This window comes from Elephantulus edwardii, unplaced genomic scaffold (assembly GCF_000299155.1).
Source record: "Elephantulus edwardii isolate Elephantulus edwardi_28Jun2011 unplaced genomic scaffold, EleEdw1.0 scaffold00378, whole genome shotgun sequence".
Lineage (NCBI taxonomy): Eukaryota > Metazoa > Chordata > Mammalia > Macroscelidea > Macroscelididae > Elephantulus > Elephantulus edwardii.
The window spans coordinates 1,180,021-1,199,619 of record NW_006400128.1 but is presented as its reverse complement, the minus strand read 5'-3'; the positions used below and the strand labels follow the sequence as shown (position 1 = coordinate 1,199,619).

At 37.4% G+C, this 19,599-nt stretch overlaps 1 protein-coding gene across 1 annotated transcript in view; it reads left to right on the top strand.

The window, feature by feature from the left end:
* Nucleotides 1-19,599, top strand: part of BRWD3 (bromodomain and WD repeat domain containing 3) — a 363,038-nt gene that overhangs the window by 333,004 nt on the left and 10,435 nt on the right. The window contains exons 34-40 of the mRNA XM_006902191.1: nt 7,472-7,528; nt 8,530-8,670; nt 9,905-9,973; nt 11,539-11,691; nt 13,885-14,045; nt 14,508-14,605; nt 19,348-19,506. Of these exons, the coding sequence (XP_006902253.1) occupies nt 7,472-7,528; nt 8,530-8,670; nt 9,905-9,973; nt 11,539-11,691; nt 13,885-14,045; nt 14,508-14,605; nt 19,348-19,506 (838 nt within the window). The remainder of the gene's footprint in view (nt 1-7,471; nt 7,529-8,529; nt 8,671-9,904; nt 9,974-11,538; nt 11,692-13,884; nt 14,046-14,507; nt 14,606-19,347; nt 19,507-19,599) is intronic.

Here is a 19,599-nt window from a genome sequence, read left to right as displayed (position 1 = left end):
TAAAGTTGTTAACAATCTCAATCTCTTCACCATCCATCCTGATGCTGCCAATTGGTCCAGTGGTGAGAATCTTTGTCTTCTTGACATTGAACCTCAATCCATATTGGAGGCTGCAGTTCTTGACCCTCTGCAGCAAGCGCTTCAGGTCCTTCTCAGTTTCAGCAAGCAGGGTTGTGTCATCTGCATAACACAGATTGTTGATAGATCTTTCACCAATCCTGATGCCACACCTCTCCTCATAGAGCCCAACCTCTCGGAAAATCTGTTCTGCATACAGGTTGAAAAGGTATGGAGATAGGACACATCCCCAGAGTACGCCCTTCCCAATTTTGAACCATGCAATGTTCCCTTGCTCTGTTCTGACGACTGCCTCTTGGTCCAGATATAGGTTTCTCATTAGCACGATCAGGTGTTCTAGGATTCCCATTCTTCTCAGAATAAGCCACAGTTACGATCTACACAGTCAAACGCCTTTGCATAATCAATGAAACACAGATAGACATTCTTCTGGTATTCTCTGCTTTCAGCTAAGATCCAACTAACATCAGCTACAATATCCCTAGTACCACGACCACTTCTAAACCCAGGCTGGACTTCTGGCAGTTCTCTGCTGATGTGCTGTTCCAGTTTTTTTTATAATCTTCAGTAGAATCCTGCTTGCATGTGAAATCAATGATATTGTTCTATAGTTACCACACTCTTTTGGGCCCCCCTTCTTTGGAATGGGAACAAATAGAGATCACTTCCAGTCAGTTGGCCAAGTGGTTGTTCTCCAGATTTCTTGGCATAACTTGGTGAGCACATCCAGGGCAGCATCTGTTAGCTGAAATACGTCAATTGGTATACCATCTATTCCTGGGGCCTTATTTTTTTGCTATTTCCTTCAAAGTAGCTTCAATTTCTTTCATCACCATAGGCTCTTGCTCATATGTTATTTCATTACATTCTTCTGTGTCTGCCAATTCCTTTCGATACAGTGACTCAGTATATTCTTTCCATCTTCTTTTAATACTTCCTGTATCATTTAATATTCTGCCTAAAGCCTCCTTGATTATAGAAACTAGAGGTTTTAATTTGTTCTTCAGCTCCTTGAGCTTAAGAAATGCTGAGTGACTCCAGCTCCTTGCACATTTCATTGTAATATTTTGCTCTGTCATCCCGTGCTTGAGATTGTTCACAGCTTCAGTTTGCTCGGCTCCACGGTCAACACTCTCGGCACCAGCAGCCAGGAAATTAGAAGACGTATTGCCATGGGAAAGTCTGCTGTTAGGGACCTCTCTAAATTACTCAAGAGCTACGGCATCTCTCTGGAGACTAAGGTGCGCCTGATACAGGCCATGGTCTTTGCAATCACTTGTTATGCATCAGAGAGTTGGACAATGACTAGGGAGGATAGAAGGAGAATTGACGCCTTTGAGCTGTGGTGCTGGAGAAGAGTATTGAATGTACCCTGGACTGCCAAGAAAACAAACAGATTCATCCTGGAGAGGGTTAAACCAGGCTGCTCCTTGGAGGCAAGGATTCTGGAGCTTCATCTGACATCCTTTGGACATGTTGTAAGGAGAGACAGGTCCTTAGAGAGGGACATCATGGCTGGTAGGGTGGAGGGACAGCGCAGGAGGGGAAGACCCTCTATGAGGTGGATTGATTCAGTGACGGGTGATTGGGATGGGTGTGTCAGAGGCAGTGCGATTGGCACAGGATAGAGCAGGGTTTAGGGCTATTGTACATAGGGTCGCTATGAGTCGCAAACGACTCGGCACATAACAACAACAAAATCCCTTGCTGCCTTTTGGAATCTTCTATTCAGCCCTTTAGTATCTTGAATTCTTCTTTGTGCTTTGGCTTCTCTGCGCTCCAGTGTAATATTCAGAGTTTCTTCTGACATCCATTTTGGTCTTTTTTTCCTACTCTGTCTTTGTAATGACCATTTGCTCTCTTCCTGGATGATACCTTTGACATCCTCCCACAACTCATTTGGTCTTCGCTCATTAGTGTTCAAGGCTTCAAACCTATCCCTGAGATGGTTCTGAAATGCTTAATTTTAGAACACTATCTGACAGTCAAGCATTTTACTGAGTAGATGAAAGACATTTCCCTTACAGAAATAATCAATGCAGGTACTGTTCAGTAATTTCAGTGCTCTGCCAGGTCATATTTTTTTGGAATGGGAATAGATACGGATTTCTTCCAGTCAATTGGCCAGATATTGTTCTCCAGATTTCTTGGCACAGCCTGTGAGCTCATCGAGGGCAGCATTTGTTTATTGAAATATGTTAATTGGTATTCTATCAGTTCCTGGGGATTTTTTTTGTAATTTTTTCTAAATTCTCCAGTCCCTCCCAAGTTAGGTAGTAATTTACAAAATGACTGTTCCTACGTGTCGTGTATTATTCCATTGTATGAATGTACCACAACTTTTCAATCCATTCATTTGTGGTTGGATATTTGGGCTGTTTCCATGTTCTTGCAATGGTGAATAATGCTGCTGTGAACATTGGTGTACAAGTTTCTGTTTGAGCATTAGTTCTTCATTTCTTGGGGTATATTGAATAGCTGGGGCATATGAAATTTTTATGTTCAGCTTTTTTTTTTTTTGGTACTTGTTTGCCATTGAATCAGATCCATGTGGCACAGGAGATTGCCCCACCTTTTCCAACAGAGCATCTGGTGGATTTAAACCATGTGCCTTTGGGATTGCAGCACAGCTTCTTGCCAGTAGACCACCAGAGCTCCCTTATGTGTTCAGCTTTTTGAGGAAGCACCAAACTGCCTTCCAGAGTGGTTGTACCATTGTACAATCCCACAATTCCTATCTTACCACATCCTCTCGAACATTTATTACTTGCTGTCCTATTAAACTTTGCCACTGCTATTGGAGTGAGATGGTATCTCATTGTAGTTTTAATTTGCATCTCTCTTATGGCCAGTGATTTGGAGCATTTCTTCATATGTCCGTTGGCCATTTGAATATCTTCCTCTGTGAAAATTCTTTCCATTGTCTTTTGCCCATTATGTAATTGGTTTATCAAACTTTTTCTTGTGGAGGTCCATGAGTATTCCATAAATTTTCATTATGAGAATCTTGTCTGAGATAGTATTGCCAAATGTTTGCTCTCAGTCTCATAGTTTGTTATTCTTAGGTTCTATTGAGTCAAGTACAACTAATAGCAGCCCTATGAATAACAAATCTGAACCCGACATCTCTGACATACTTGAGTCCATTGCTGCAGTCACTTTGTCAGTTCATCTCATTGAGGGTCATTCTCTCTTTCATTGACCCATCTTTCCAAGCATAATTTCCCTTTTCAGGAAATAGTCTCACATAGCAACATGCCCAAAGTACATGAGACAAAACTTCATCATTCTTACCTCTAAATAGTATTCTACCTGCACCTTTTCCAAGACCTTCTCTATTTGTTCTTTAGTCTGTCAATGGGATATTCAGTGCTCTCCTCAAACACAACAAATCAAAGACTTCAATTTTCCTTCTGTCATCTTCATTCACAGTCCAGCTCTGAGATGCATAGCAAGTGATTGATAAGACCATGACATAAATTGGACACATCTTGGTTTTTAAACTAAAATAATTGCTCTTCAGGACTTTGGAGAGGTCCGTGACAGCAATGAAATATATAATTTTTTCCAATGAAATACATCACCTGACCTCTTGACAAAGATGTTGATTGTGGATACAAATAAGATGGCGTCATTGGCAACTTCAATGTTTTCTCCGCCTATCTAAATATTGCTTATTGGTTATTCTTGTTGTCATTGTTGACTAGAACTCGTAGTGATCCTGTGGACAGTAACTCTAACCTTGCCCTATCCTGCACCTACCTCATTGTCTCTGACACATCTGACCCCATTGCCACAGTGATTGTGTCAATCCATCTCAAAGAATCCAGCTTTCAATATGGATTTTATCTAAAAAACACAAAAATAAAAATTCTTACCACTGGACTGATAGGCAACAACACCATGATAAATGGAGAAAAGGTTGAAACTGTCAACACCTTCATCTTACTTAGATCCGCATTCAACACCTTCGGGACCACCTTTGGTAACAGCAGTCTGGAAATCAAGAGACATATTGCACTGGGAAAGTCTGCAGTCAGGGACCTCTCCAAATTATTGAGGAATAATGATATCAGTTTGAGGACTAAGATGCATCTGATTCAAGCCATGGTCTTTCCAATCACTTGCTGTACATCTAAGAGCTGAATAATGCATAAGGATGACAGAAGAATTGTTGATGCCTTTGAGCTGTGGTGTTGGAAAAGAGTAATGAATATCCCATGGACTGCCAAAAGAACAAACAAATATATGTTGTAGAAAGTGCAGAGTGCTCCTTGGAGGCAAAGATGAGAAAGCTTTACCTCACATACTTTGGGCATGTTACCAGGAGAGGCTATTCCCTGAAAAGGGGCATGATGCTTAAAAAGGTAGAGGGTTGGCAAAAGAAGAAAACTCAACCAGGTGGATTGACACAGTGACTGCCACAATGGGCTCAAGTGTGTAAGGATATGTGAGGATGGCACAGGATAGGACAGGGTTCAGATCCGTTATTCATAGGGTCTCTATGGGTCATGCTCGACTGGACAGCACCTAACAACAACAGCACTCTTGGGGAGATTCTGGACAGCACATTTTCCCAATGCAAAACTCATCTTTTGATTTCCTATCTGCTGATGCCAGTGCACTCTGATTGTATATCAGAGCAAGGTGAAATTGTTAACAACTTCAGTCTTTTCTCCATCTATCGTGATGCTGCCTATTGGGCTAATGGTGAGGATTTTGTTTTCTTGGTGTTGAAAAGCAATCCATATTGAAGGCTGTAATCCTTGATCTTCTACAGCAAAGTACTTCAAGTCTTTTGCAGTTTCAGTGAGCAAAGTTGTATCATCTGCATAACATAGGTAGATGCCATGTTCTCTTTCATAAAGTCTGGCCTCCAAAATGATCTGCTCAATATATAGATTGAAAAGGTATGGAGAAAGGATACATCCCTGATGAACTCTTCTCGGTTGTGAACCATGCAGTGTTCCCTTGCTGTGTTCAGATAGCAACTTCTTGGTCTAGGTGTAGATTTTGCAGGAGCACAATTAAGTGTTCTGAGATTTCCATTCTTCTCAGTATTGGTTACAGTTTGTTGTGATCCACATAAACAGATACCTTTGCATAGTTGATGCTTTGTATACTCTTTGCTTTCAGTCAAGAGCTGTCTAACATCAGCAGTGATATCCCTAGTGCCACGGCCTCATCAAAGCCCAGCTTGTATTCCTGACAGCTCTCTGTTCATGTAATAGTCTAGTTGGTTTTTGGATAATCTTCACCAAGGTTTGTTTACATGTGATATTAGTTATATCATTCACCAATTTTCATCTTCTGTTGGGTCACCCTTTCTGGGAATGAGAATAAATACAGATCTCCTCTACTCCAGTTAGCCAGCATTTCTCCAGATTACTTAGCAAAATCTAGTGAGCACATCTAGGGCTGTACCTATTTGTTGAAATATATCATAAATTCCTGGGGCCTTATTTTTTGCCAGTTCCTTCAGAGCTGCTTGAACTTATTCCTTTATTACCATTGGTTATTGATTATATACTACTTACTGAAAATATTCTGTGTCATCCAATTCTTTTTGGTACAGTAACTCAGTGTATTTCTTCCATCTTTTTTTGGATCATTCATTATTTTGCCCAGAGCATCTTTCAGCATTGTGACTCAAGGCTTGAATTCATTCTTCAGTTCCTTCAGCTTGAGGAATATCAAGCAGTTCTTCCCTTTTGATTTTCTGAGTCTTGCACATTTCATTATAATATTTTGCTTTGTTTTCACCAGCTACTCTTTAAAATCCTTTCTCTTGGCTTCTTGACATTCTGATCCAATATTCAGTCTTTTCTGATGTCCATATTGATCTTTTCTTCCTCCTCAGTGTTTGTAATGCTTGTTTGTTAGGAGGCTAGAAATTAAAAATCAAGACTCTGGCAATAGAGAAAAGCTCTCTTGCTCTCTCTGGAGAGAAAAATAATCTGTCTAATCTGTATTCTTCATTAGAAGTGATTACCCTACACTGATTTCCTCATTAACATAACACAAAACCAAATTCTCAAGAGAAATTATAAACAAGGGTATAGAGGTTAAGATTTTAACATGTATTGGGCATTGTGACAGGGACAAAATGTAATACATAATAGATACTTAACTGAATCTTTTTTTAAAAAGTAACTTCGCATAAACAACAATAAAAGATTTTAAAAAGAAAAAAAAAAAAAACAAACCCAAAACCAACCAAATTAAAACCAGTTGTTCCAGAGTGAGTTTTAACTCAGGAATACCTCATGTGTATAGACTTTTTTTTATATTTTGTCATTGATCTTTATTAAAATGGGTGCTTTTTATTACAAGTACATGGTGCCAGAAAAATAAAATCTCCCCACCAACTCCTACCAAAGCAAATTCAAGTTCATTTGCTGTAAGTGCTCAGGCAAAGGCCCGCTAAATTTGCCTTCTTGGATTAAGCTTCCCCAGAGATGCCACATCCAGAAACATCAACATGCAGAATGGGAAGAAGACATGCAGAGCATCCTCACCTACATCAAGATGGATGCCAGGAAGTCAGAGAGCACTTCTGATATGTTATCTTATTTTTAACCCATTGAAAATAACAGCTATATGAATCCAGCTGCAAGTCAACTAAAATACCAAAGATATGAGGGACAGACTTTTGAAATAATTTTTTTTCCTCCACCAAGTTTACACCTATGCTGGTAGTCCAAACACAAGTTTCACTGTGGATTTTCCTGCTATTACACTTGTCGTCAAAACTACACTTGGTGTAACATTCTCCCCTCCAGTTTCTCCTCTATTTTCCTAGACTTGAAAATCCTCTCTTTGTAGTATTTAGAGAAGAAAGAGGATTCCATATTGCCCAACATGGTAGTCTGTGGTCACATGTAACTACTTAAACCTAAATTCGTTTTGTTCATTTTTTAATATTAAAAGTTCAATTCCTCAAATACACTGGCTAAATTTTTTTAATTAATTTTAATGAAAGTTTACAGAGACTTAGGGTTTTAATTCTTAACATATTTTTCTTTAAAAAAAGCATTGTCTTTTTGAAATAACAAAAGGTTAATCATGATTATGCATGATTGTGGTATATTAAATTAACATGCCATATAGAATAAAGGGTGGTGGGGTGTTTTTTTCCTTTTAAAGTACTAGCTGTAATGCTTACTTACAATAACAAAACACTATATCTTTTCTTCAGTACATTTTCCATTTTTTACATAGCTTACTGTTAAAGTTTAGAGATAGGCTCCCTCAGGTTTTGTTTTGCTGCCTGCTCTAATAAACAAAAGTATATTGTGACTATTTTTGCCTTTTATTTTTATATGTTCATCTAACTTGTAGGACATATAAATACAATATAATGTTTCTTCTCACCCTCCTATTTTCATTTTAGGATTCAGAAATGGTTGATTTAGATTCAGATGGTCCTGGTACTTCATCTGGAAGACATGTAAGTGAACAGAGTATAAAAATTTTCAGCCTTACTATGTCAGGGGTCCTTAAGGGCATTCCAACATTAGAAGGATTCCTGGCATTCAGCATATCATTGTATCCATGTACAAGCTTCTTATAGGAGGTTAGTAATGCTGAGGCTGGAACATAAAAGACCAAGACACAGACAAAATCGAGATGAATCTGTGTACAGACTCCCTATGCTTTCTCCCTGCTGTTGTTGTTAGGTGCCTGATGAGTCAGCTACAACTCATAGAGACACTATGAACAGCAGATCTGAACCTTGCCCTTTCCTGCAAAATCTTCATGATCTCTGATATGCCCAAGCCAGACTACACTCTTCCTTCAGTAATGAAAATGTAATACTATGCATCATTAGAAACTAAGTCCTTGAGGGTTTTATTAGGGAATTGTTTATATATCTAATACATAATTCTGGTCTCTCAGAAGAAAAAATAAGTGTTCGGCACAAATTACAAGCATTGTTTATACAGACAATCTAGGCACAATAAAGCACCCTAATGATAAGGAAATGGGTTCAAGTACTAGGTTCCCAAATGCCAAACAAGGTCTACCTTTATAAGCAGAATCTTCTAAAGATAGTAACTCAAACCTGCTAGGATGACTCTTTTCTACACACTTTGCCTTTATGATAATTAAATGCATATCATTGGCATCAGGTTGTAACCAACTAATAACTGACCTTCCAACAGATTTTCAGAAGGTATAAATCACACAAGAAGAGAGACTGCTTCATCAGGAGCACCTGGTGTATGAACCACCTGCCTTTGGGTTGGCAGTGCAACTCCTTACCCACTAGGGCACCAGAGATACATAGCCATCCTATTTGATATTATTTCCTTTAAAATACTTGAAAAAAATTCATAGACGCATCAAATGGGAAAGTCCAGAATTTATCATGTTAGCAAAGGATTTACTGAATCAACATCTAGAAAGTTTAAAAATAAACTTTAAGAAATAATTCTATTAAAACTATAGGTCAAGTGCCGAGGCAGAAGACAATCTTTAAAGTGTAATCTTGATTCTTGGAAAAGACAGTGTAAAGAACTATTGAGCCTCATTTATGAACGAGAAGACTCAGAGCCATTTCGACAGCCAGCTGATCATCTTTCTTACCCAGTAAGTATATGGTTTAAATAATTTTTAGTATCATGATTTCCAATAAATATGTATTTTTTTATCTAATTGCAAAACCAAGCCCATTACCATTGAATCCATTCTGACTCATAGTTACCCTGTAGGACAGAGTAGAATTACTCTAGAATTGCTGAGGCTATAATCTTTATGGAAGCATATTGCCTTGTCTTTTTCCTATGGAGCAACTGGTGGTTTTAAACTACCAGTATTATGATTGATAGCTGAGCCTTTAAATAACCAGGGTTTATTAAGAGCCACTTTCCCCTGCCTGCCTTCCTTTTTCTCTCTTTTATTACTTTCTAGTTTATCTTTGAATCATGAAAGTTCATAATGTAATCATATCTTTCTAAAATGCCTATCATATACTTAGTGTTTAGATTATATAGTTGTTGTTGTTGTTGTTGTTGTTGTGTACCATTGAGCCAGAACCAACTCATATCTGACCCCTCCAGTCGATTTTTGGAGGCATTTAATCATTTGGAAGGAGCTTGCCCATCCTTTTCCTGTGGAGCAGCTGGTGGATTCTAACCACGTGCCTTCAGGATTGCAGCACAGTTTCTTGGCACACAGAGTTGTAAACTAAATTTGCATCTAAATTTTCCTTCTGTTCCTTCCTGATTTTCTCCTAGTATTTGTTTAATAAATTTAACTAACATCTAATACACTCTATTGTTCTATACACTCTAAGAGCTTTGTGACATATGGCAGTACTTTTAAACTTATATTAAATATGTTATGGGTCTTTTCACCAATAAAAAAATACTAACAACTTAAAGTATAGGATTATTTTTCTAGGAGAATTTTTTATTTATGCATTAAGTTACATTTTACTGTAGGTTGCAAATCTATTTAAATTTTTCAAAGAAAAAGTATAATAATATTTCAGAACTACATTAACTCATCCTCTGATCTTAGTGCACATCAGTTTTCTTGTGTGCATACACACTTTTCAGTCAAGAAAAAAACATTCAAATAAAGAACAGAATTATGTACATTGAAGTCTGTTTATTGTAGTGAGTTTAGGTAGAATAAGTTAGTCACATAATTTTTATAGCAAAGAAAAATGGTAACTGTAACATTCCTTCTAAGATTACAGACAGTGAAAGCATAGTGCCTATTTATGGATCTTTGAACTTTAAATCATAATTGTTTTATAAGTGTTAAGATTTTGTTTACTAGTCTTCACACATAACATATATACTCTTTACCCTAATAGGGCCATCAAGAGCAGGAGGGAGAATCCTCAGCAGTTGGTCCAGAAAGACAAGATCCATTCGTTTCTGAGGTAGACCTAGTAGTCTCTTAAAACACATAATCTGACTGGGTTTTTTTGCCCTGTTTTTCTTTATAAAGTTCTCATACTTAAAAGGGCCTTTTAGAATTTGTTTTCTTCTACCTTGCTGTCTTTTCACTCTTGCATGGATTTTTGTTTAGTATATATCAGCACCTGTTCTCAAGAGTGTTTGTAGCATCCATATAAGGCGGTGTTTTATTTAGATATAAAGCTACGGCAGCAAAATAAAAAAGTAATTACTTTGCAACATATGTTCTCTTTTTTTAATTTTACTAATTTTAATGACATTTTACAGAGACAGGGTTTCCAGTCTTCTGGCTCTTTCACTTTCTTCTTTGAAGAACAAGTGATCTTTCCTAATAATTCTCAGTAAAATGAAGGCTTTAATACTGATTTTACTCCAAAACATATTTGTATATTGATGTATATGTTGTTGTAGTGGTGGTGTTCTTGTTATGTGCCATCGAGTCACCTGCCACCTGTAGTAACCGTATATCCAGCAGTGCTAAAGCCTGCCCCTGTCCTGAGCCAGTCTCACTGATTCTGACACATCAAACCCCATTGCCCCAGTTACTGTATCAATCCATTTCATCTGGGGTCTTCCTCTCCTGCACCGTTCTTCCACTCTTCCAAGCATGATGTCCTTCTCCAAGGTTCAGTCCCTCCTGGCCACATGCCCAAAGTATATGAGAATGGAGCTTCAAAATCCTAGACTCCAAGGAGAAACTTGGTTTCACCCTTTCCAAGACAGACCTATTTGTTTTCTTGGCAGTCTATAATATGTTCAAGACTCTTCTCCAGCTCCACAACTCCGAAGGCATCAGTTCTTCTTCTGTCATGCTTAGTCGTTGTCCAGCTCTCTGATGCATAGCAAGTAATTGTGAAGACCATGGCACCTTAGTTTCTAGACTGACATGTTAAGTTTTTCAAGTCCATATTAGATATTTCTAGGGTTATGTTATAACATAGACTCTCTTCCTTCCCCTAAACACAGTCAACCTAATTTTGATTCTATGAGACTGAATATGTTAGATGAAATAAGTTTCACACTGACTTAAAAAAAATAAGAAGCATGGTCATAGCTAATTTGGCTTTGACCCTTAACCAATAACACCTTAGGTAGAACATCCTCACAGTTAGGACTATTTTGGAAATATATATTTGTAGCATGAAACTGTTTAATAATTTGTGATTAATCTCATTATCTATACTCATTAGACATTTTTTTCCTGGGAATTAGGGTCCAGTATCTGTATTTAATCAAGAATTGATAGTCCATATTATGAACTCTGTATGACTGAATTTTCTATCCTGTCCCTTTAGAGTCATTTATGGTTATTGACTACAGAGTGAGGCCTAAGGCCTCTCATACTCCTACTATATCCTTTATCTACCAAGAAAAATTAGATAGTTTGAGGCCAGGGATATTACTGGATAAGAAAAGATAATACTTCATGATAGGTTACATCAGCAAGTGGTTGATGTGATTTCCAGTCCCATTTTATTATTTAGTGTTGTTACCATACTTGGCTGTTATAAATCATTCTTCTTTGTAGGATTATCAAGACGTTATAGGCACTCCAATGGACTTCAGCACTGTGAAGGAAACTCTGGAAACAGGAAACTATGCTAGTCCTCTGGAATTTTATAAAGATGTTCGCCAAATATTCAGCAACTCCAAAGCTTATACCTCTAATAAAAAATCAAGGGTATGAGAAAATGTTCTGAGATGGGTTAATTACCTAAGCAATTAATTATATGTTTTGGACTAGTTTTAACATATGTATATACAGCAATTATGACATAGCTGCTAAAGTTTGATTTTCAGTATCTTCTATAAAACATTACTTGGGTTTTTTTAGATATGCTTGAAAATAATAAGTCATTCTAAATTTTGATGTTTTCTTTCTTTTTAAAAATAAAATCTCTACCTGCTTTTTAAAAAAAAAAAACTTGAAGGATTTCTATCTAAAGGATTAGTGTTACATCCTTAGATGATAACACTAATCTTTCCTCCTTTTCTGCCGGAGAGAGGTCAAGGAAGATAGAAGTAATAGCTTGAGTACCTTTTTACGATATACGATACACAGTGTATTTTTTTTTTTACAGAAAGGTTTTAATTTATTCATGGTTGCACATGTTCTTTTATAATAAAGATGGTTGACAAATATTAATTCATATTAAATGTTTAATTTGTTCTAAATAATCATGTTCCCTTTATTATACCAAATAGGGAACCATACTGGCAAGTTAGTGGATATTTATACTCATTTTTAACCATTTTCCTATATTTTCTCAGAACTTAAATATCTTGAACAATACAATTAGTGATAACAATTTTTGTCTTTTGTAATAGTTGTTATCTGATTTAAATTAGTTGCACAATAGATATATACTTTCCCACTTTTTCACCTCATATAAATGATTTTTCACTGGTTTATGCAGGCATAATTTTTTCACATTTGTTGTTTACCCTTTTATCCTGATTATTATAGTATTGGATATTCTCTATAGAAAGCTTGAGAAAAGCAGACTGGTAAAAGAACAAAATAATCTATAAATCTCGTTGTTGTTGTTGTTGTTGTTGTTGTTGTTGTTGTTGTTGTTGTTGTTATGTGCTATCAAGTTGCCTGCAACTCATGCCAACCCTATGTACAACAGCCCTGAACCCTGCCCTATCCTGAGGCAGTCTCACCCCCTCCAATCACACCTACCCTCATTACCCCAACTAATTACCTATTTTTATTTACACTTAATGTATGTACTTCTGGTATTTCCTACCCATACGTGTAAATATACCATAATGTTTGCATATGATTTGTCTGTGTCAATAAGTATTCACATAGAGTACACTTAAAGGGAGTTTCTGGTTTCAAAACCTATATAAAGTGCACATTATTTGTATAAAAACAAATAACATTGCTATTTAATAGAATGGATTTTATATTTTGATGCCTTTTTAAAAAAAAATTTTTTTTAATTCTTTTTACGTGTACCGTCAAATCAGATCTGACTGTTACAGGAGGAGATTGCCCCCTCCTTTTCCAGCAGAGCATCTGGTGGATTTGAACCGTGTACCTCTGGGATTGCAGTGGATGCCTTTTTTAAAAAGCTTAAATATTATAAACATTTCTCATGTAATTTTGTGACTCTTTTAAAGCAAGGTTTTTAAAATGTCAGTGTTGTATTCTACTAAAGAGCCCTGGTGATGCAACAGTTAAGCACTGGGTTGCTATCTGAAAGATCAGTAGTTCTAACTCACCTGTCAGCTCTGTAAGGAGAAAGGCCTAGCAATTTCTTCCATAAAAATTATACTGAAGAAACCCCTATAGGGTAGCTCAGCTCTGTCATATGGGATTCCTATGACTCCACATAGATTATAGGACCCCTTAAAACAACATTGTATTCTGCTGTATGATAGTTAGCACTTGTGTGTTGTTGCTGGAGATTTAGATTGTTTCTCTAGCTTTTTTACTTTATTTGTACAATACCATCACTATCATACTTAAAATCCTTGAAAATGAATATTTTATATGCTTTGATAGTTCTTTAATGTAAATTCCCAGAGGTGAAACTATTAGCCTAAAAGTGTATATATCCTTATGAGTTTTGTCACATATTTCAAATTGTCCTTTAAAATATTGTTACTACTGGCAATATATGAGACTACATTTTTCCCCACCCTTCCCAACAATGGATATTATCTTATTAAAACCTTTTTCTAAATTTTAGGTGAAAATGTTATGTAGTTTTGATTCTCCATAAAGAATATTTCATGTATATGACATATATCTTTTATCTAGAATAATACTATTGGCACTGCTCCAGGTGTATTGATACATTTTATGTTTTATACAATTAAACTATTTGGTAAAACAAGACTTTAATTTCTACATTTTCAGATCTATAGCATGACACTGCGATTATCTGCCTTATTTGAAAGTCATATTAAAAATATTATCTCTGAATATAAGTCAGCAATCCAGAGTCAGAAGAGAAGGCCACGGTACCGAAAACGTCTAAGAAGCAGCAGCAGCTCATTATCTAGTAGCAGAGCTCCTAGGTATTGTATATTGATGTAGCATTTTATGTTTTCAAAGCATTTTTAGCAGAGCTCCTAGGTATTGTATATTGATGTAGCATTTTATGTTTTCAAAGCATTTTTAGCAGAGCTCCTAGGTATTGTATATTGATGTAGCATTTTATGTTTTCAAAGCATTTTTCATATGTTCCTGCAATCCTCAAAATCTGTAAATAATTCAAGATAGCAAGTGATTTCTCTTGTAGAATTCTTGTGCTTGTGTAAAGATGGAATTTGTTGCCCAAAACACTGTTGAAGTGACTTTTACATTACTAAAAACTTTATGCTTGAGATTAATTTTGTTACATTACTGATTTGAATTTCATTTTCATTTTAGAACATTTCTTCTTTGATCACCTTAAGCATTTTCTATTATACTGTTTATCATAATATGATGCCAACATAGGGCTGAAAATGATCAGTGTTACATGTTTTTACTTGTAGTCCAAAAGGAAAACAAAAACAAATGAAGTTGCAGCCTAAAAATGACCAGAATACCTCAATGTCATATGTCAGGACTGGTTCTCCTTTTTCATCTCCTGGTAAATATGTCTTTTACTTCTGCTGTTTGATATAGTTCAGTGTAATACTGATATTAAATATATGAAAAAGGAAGCATAGTTCGGAATGCAAAGAATAATAAATTTGGATTAGAAAATCTGTGTTGTGGTCCCAATTCTACTTGCTAATTGTATGGTCTTACATAAGACATTAAGCCTTATTATTGTTGTGATGTGCCATTGAGTTGACTACTGATAGTGACCCTATGCACTATAGCTCTGAACTCTGCCCTAAAGTCAATTCATCTCATCCAGGGTCTAAGAAGACCCTGTGCTGTTCTCTTGTGCTGTCCCTCCACGCTTCCAAGAATGATGTCCTTCTCCGAAGACTTGTCCTTCCTGACAACATTCCCAAAGTATGTGTCTAGAGAGCAGAAAATGGCACGTGCAGGCACAGGGCCATGAGCATCTTTCTCAAAGGGCCAGAGGGAGTGAGAATTATACAGACCCTCAATGCCCCAGAACGAAAATCAGATAAAGACCCTGTAGCCCAGCCCCACGGTGCTTCAAGAGCCACACCAACAGCAAGAGGTTCATTTATTTGTTGTTGATTCACAGACTCACAATTATGGTACTGAGAATGTGGTTTCTTAAAAAAATATGTTAGAGAATAGGGGCGACAAAGAATGCCACCCAAAGCAAATCCAAGTTTTAGCCCAGCATTTCCAAAGCACAATTCCTCAGTTCAGGCTCTGCTTTCAGTTCAGCAGTCAAATCCAAATCATCCATCAAGGTTTGCCTCAGAATAGTTATAAGTCAGCTTCTCCTTCAAGCCTCTGGCAAGACCAGCAAAACCTTTAACTGTGGTCAGCACAAAATGCAAGAAGCCTCAGGTCACACCTTGCCACAGTTTTTCTACCACTAGGGTCTCACTCACACCAGCGTCTTGCTCCAGTTTCCCTAAAGTCTTGCTTGCCTCAGTTCTTGCTGTGTATGGAAACACTCTTTCTTATCCCAGTCCCACAGCTGTTGATGAATTTCCAAGAACATGCTGATCTGCAAGACCCTGCGTCTGTAATTAAGGTAGTTGGAGACCAGAGGAGGCTAACTCTAATGGCTAAAAAAAACCAACTTTTAGGCTAACACCACAGTATGTCAGATGGATCTTCAAAATCCTTGCTTCCATTAGGCATTGTTGTTGTTGTTGTTGTTATGTGCTTTCGAGTTGCTTGCGACTCACAGAGACCCTATGTACAATACCCCTGAAACCTATTCGATCCTATGCCAACTTTACTGTCTCTGACACACCTACCTTCATTGCCCCAGTCTCTGAATCAACGATTTAATGGTCTTCCTCTCTTTTTCTGTCCCTCCACCCTTCCAAGCATGAGGTCCCTCTCCAAGAGCTGGTTCCTCCTTGTATGTCAGATGAAGCTTCAGGATCCTTGCCTTCTGGGCACAGGATATGAACAGGCACTTCACCGAAGACGAGATTCAGATGGCTAACAAACACATGAAGAAATGCTCAAAATCCCTAGCCCTAAGAGAGATGCAAATTAAAACAACTATGAGATATCATTTCACCCCAGTCAAAATAGCAAAATTTAACAGAACAGCAAGCAACAAATGCTGGCGAGGTTGTGGAGAAACTGGAACCCTGATTCACTGTTGGTGGGAGTGTAAAATGGTGCAACCCCTGGTGGAGGGGACCTGGGGGAGGGTTTGTAAAACAATGAAAGAATCTTTTCTTTTACTTTTCCATAAATTTTGGACTCATGTACTTATAACTTGTTAGTTAAATTAGTGTCTTCTAGGTTGCAACACCCCCATGATACATCTTCAAGGATATGAACACAATCAATAAGAGTGCATCTAAATTCCAAAATCAATCTCCATAATAGTCTATGTGTTTCCTACTGCCAAAGGGGCCCTTTAGAGTAGTGAGAGAAGATCTTCACCCTGAAACCCACAGCGTCCCTTTTCAGCAGGAAGTAGCTAAGAGAATATGCCATTCCCCTTTTCCTTATGACTCAGGGTGAAGTCTCTCTCAGGGAGGAGTGATAGGGAATGGCAAAGGTCACACTGACAAAGAAGATTAATCAGAACTGGCTTTGACAAGCACTGTGGCATTTGGACAAGAACAAACTGGGAGGAGGGTGGAGAGAATAGTGCAACAATGAATGAATGGAAACCCAAAATCTCTGTAAATGTTTATGAAAATTAATAAAATATAATTATAGAAAAAAAAAAGGAATCCTTGCCTTCGAGGAGCGGTCTGGTTTCACCCTCTCTAGGATAAACTTGTTTGTTCTTCTGGCAGTCCATGTTATAGTCAGTACTCTTTTCCATCACCACAGCTCAAAGGCATCAATTCTCTATCATCCCTAGTCATTGTCAGCTCTCTGATGCATAGCAAGCAATTGTGAAGACTGTGGCCTGGATCAGGTGCACCTTAGTCTCCAGACTGCTGTCATTGCTCTTCAGTACTCTGGAGAGGTCCCCGATAGCCAGTTTTCCCAGTGCAATTCATCTGTTGATTTCCTGGCTGCTGGTACCAAGAGTATTGATTGTGGAAACAAGCAAACTAAAGCTGTTAATAATCTATCATAATGCTGCTAATTGGCCCAGTGGTGAGAATCTTTGTTTTCTTGATGTTGAGCTTCAATCTGTGTTGAAGGATGCAGTCCTTGACCTCTGCAGCAAGCGCTTCAGGTCCTCCTCAGTTCCAGCAAGCAGAGTTTTCTGCATAACGCAAGTTGTTGATGAGTCTTCCTCCAATCTTGATGCAACATTCCTCCTCATACAGGCCAACCTCCCAGATGATCTGTTATGCATAGATTGAGAAGGTATTAAGACAGGATACATCCCTGGCATGCAAACTTACCAATTTTGAACCATGCAGTGTTTCTTTGCTCTGTTCTGACGACTGCCTCCTGGTCCGCTTATAGGTTTCACATAAGCACAATCAAATGTTCTGGGATTCCCATTCTTCTCAGAGTCAGCCACTGTTTGTTGTGATCCACGTAGTCAAATGCCTTTGCAGTCAATTAAACACAGATAGACATTTCTCTGGTACTCTCTGCTTTCAGCCAAAGTCCATCTAACATTAGCTACCATATCCCTAGTACCACAGCCTCTTCTAAACTCAGCCTGCACTTCAGGCAGTTCTCTTTTGATGTACTGCTCCAATCGTTTTTGGATAATTTTCAGCAGAATCCTGCTTGCATGTGATACTAATGATATTGTTCAGTAATTTCTGCACTCTGTTGGGTCAACCTTTCTTTGGAATGGAAACAAATATAGATCTCTTCCAGTCAGTTGGCCAGGTGGTTGTCCTCCAGATTTCTTGGCACAATTTAGTGAGCACATCCAGGGTGGATCTGTTTGTTGAAATATGTCAATTGGTATGCCCTCAATTCCTGGGGCCTTGTTTTTTGCCAGTCCTTTGAGAGCAGCTTGAACTTCTTCCTTCATCACCACAGGCTCTTGATCATACATTGTTTCATGAAATTCTTCTGTGTCAGCCAATTCCTTTTGGTACAGTGACTGTATACTCCTTCCATCTTCTTTTATTGCTTCTTGGATAATTTAATAATCTACCCACAGCATCTTTAAGTATTGCAAATTGTGGCTTGAATTTGCATTTCAGTTCCTTCAGCATGAGAAGTGTTGAGCAAGTTAGGCCCTTTTGAATTTCTGACTCCAGCTCTTTGTACATTTCATTATATGTTGCTTTGTCTTACTGAGCTACCCTTTGAAATCTTCTTTTCATTAGGTGTTAGGACTTGTTATTTCTTCATTTAATAAATGAATTTGTTAGACTATATTAATTTTATAGTCTCCTATATTTAAAACTATGTGACTTAAATATATTTTTAAGAGCTATAGTATCTAAAAGCCCTCATCTACACTATATTTACCAAAAAAAGAATTGAGGATTTGTTAATGTGTTGAGGTGGCTTTCTTTTTTTTTTTTTTTTTTTTCATGGTAAAGACTGCTTTATTGGTGACCAAGTCAATAAATACTGATCCCCAAAGAAGAGCTCTTTTGATCAGATTACTGGTCCACAGGGCACGGAATTAAACTGAAGCCAGAGCTGGAATGATAACTTGAAGTCAATCCTGCTTCTTGGGAAACGAAGCCACAGCCAGCTGATATATGGCATATGCTGTTCCGCCAATTGTAAGAAACATGGTGGCTCTGTACAGGAGGGCATCAGCTGCCCCACCCTTTAGATGCACTGGAATTCCATTATCCTCCTGAAACAGCTTTTGTTTTTCTGGAACTTTATTTTCAAACTGTCTGCATGAAGCAGTACTTATGGTCCTCTGGGTAATTTGACGTAGAGCCAGCAGATTCCGCAGCATCTCGGCTGTATTTTTGCCCCACCAACCGCCAAGGTGGCTTTCTTGAGCAAGTTTCTAACATTTTGTACACATAAATTTCATGATGATAAATCATTTGTTCTCAAAATATTTCTATTTATTGCTTAGAACAACTTGACTAATGCCTGTTAAAGAAATAAAGTTTTAAAAACAAAACAAATGAATGGAAATCCAAAACCTCTGTAAAAAAAATAAATAAAAATGTTGACTTCTTCATTGTTAGCTGCTCTGTAAGCTCTAGTCCCAGTAAAACTGAAAAACACTCTATCCATAAGAATGTGACTTTTAAAAAAAAATCAATGATATTGACAAGATTAAAAATTAAAAAAAAACAAAGCCTGTTTAATTTTTCTGAAAATATCACATGATATTAACATTATCATCTTATTAAATCTAAGTTTCAGATACTGCTGAAGGGCTTTCACTATATCTACTTGATGATGAACTGGATGGACCATTTTCTTCATCGAGTTTCAGTGGATATAGCCGAAGTGGAAATCATCATGATCCAGGGAAAACCAAATCATTCCGGAATAGAGTTTTGCCAGTTAAACAAGGTAAAAAGTAAATACAAACACAGAAATTTTTCTTTGTTTCCTTATGATAGTAATAAATAACTTATAGTAAAACATATTGACATACCCATATAA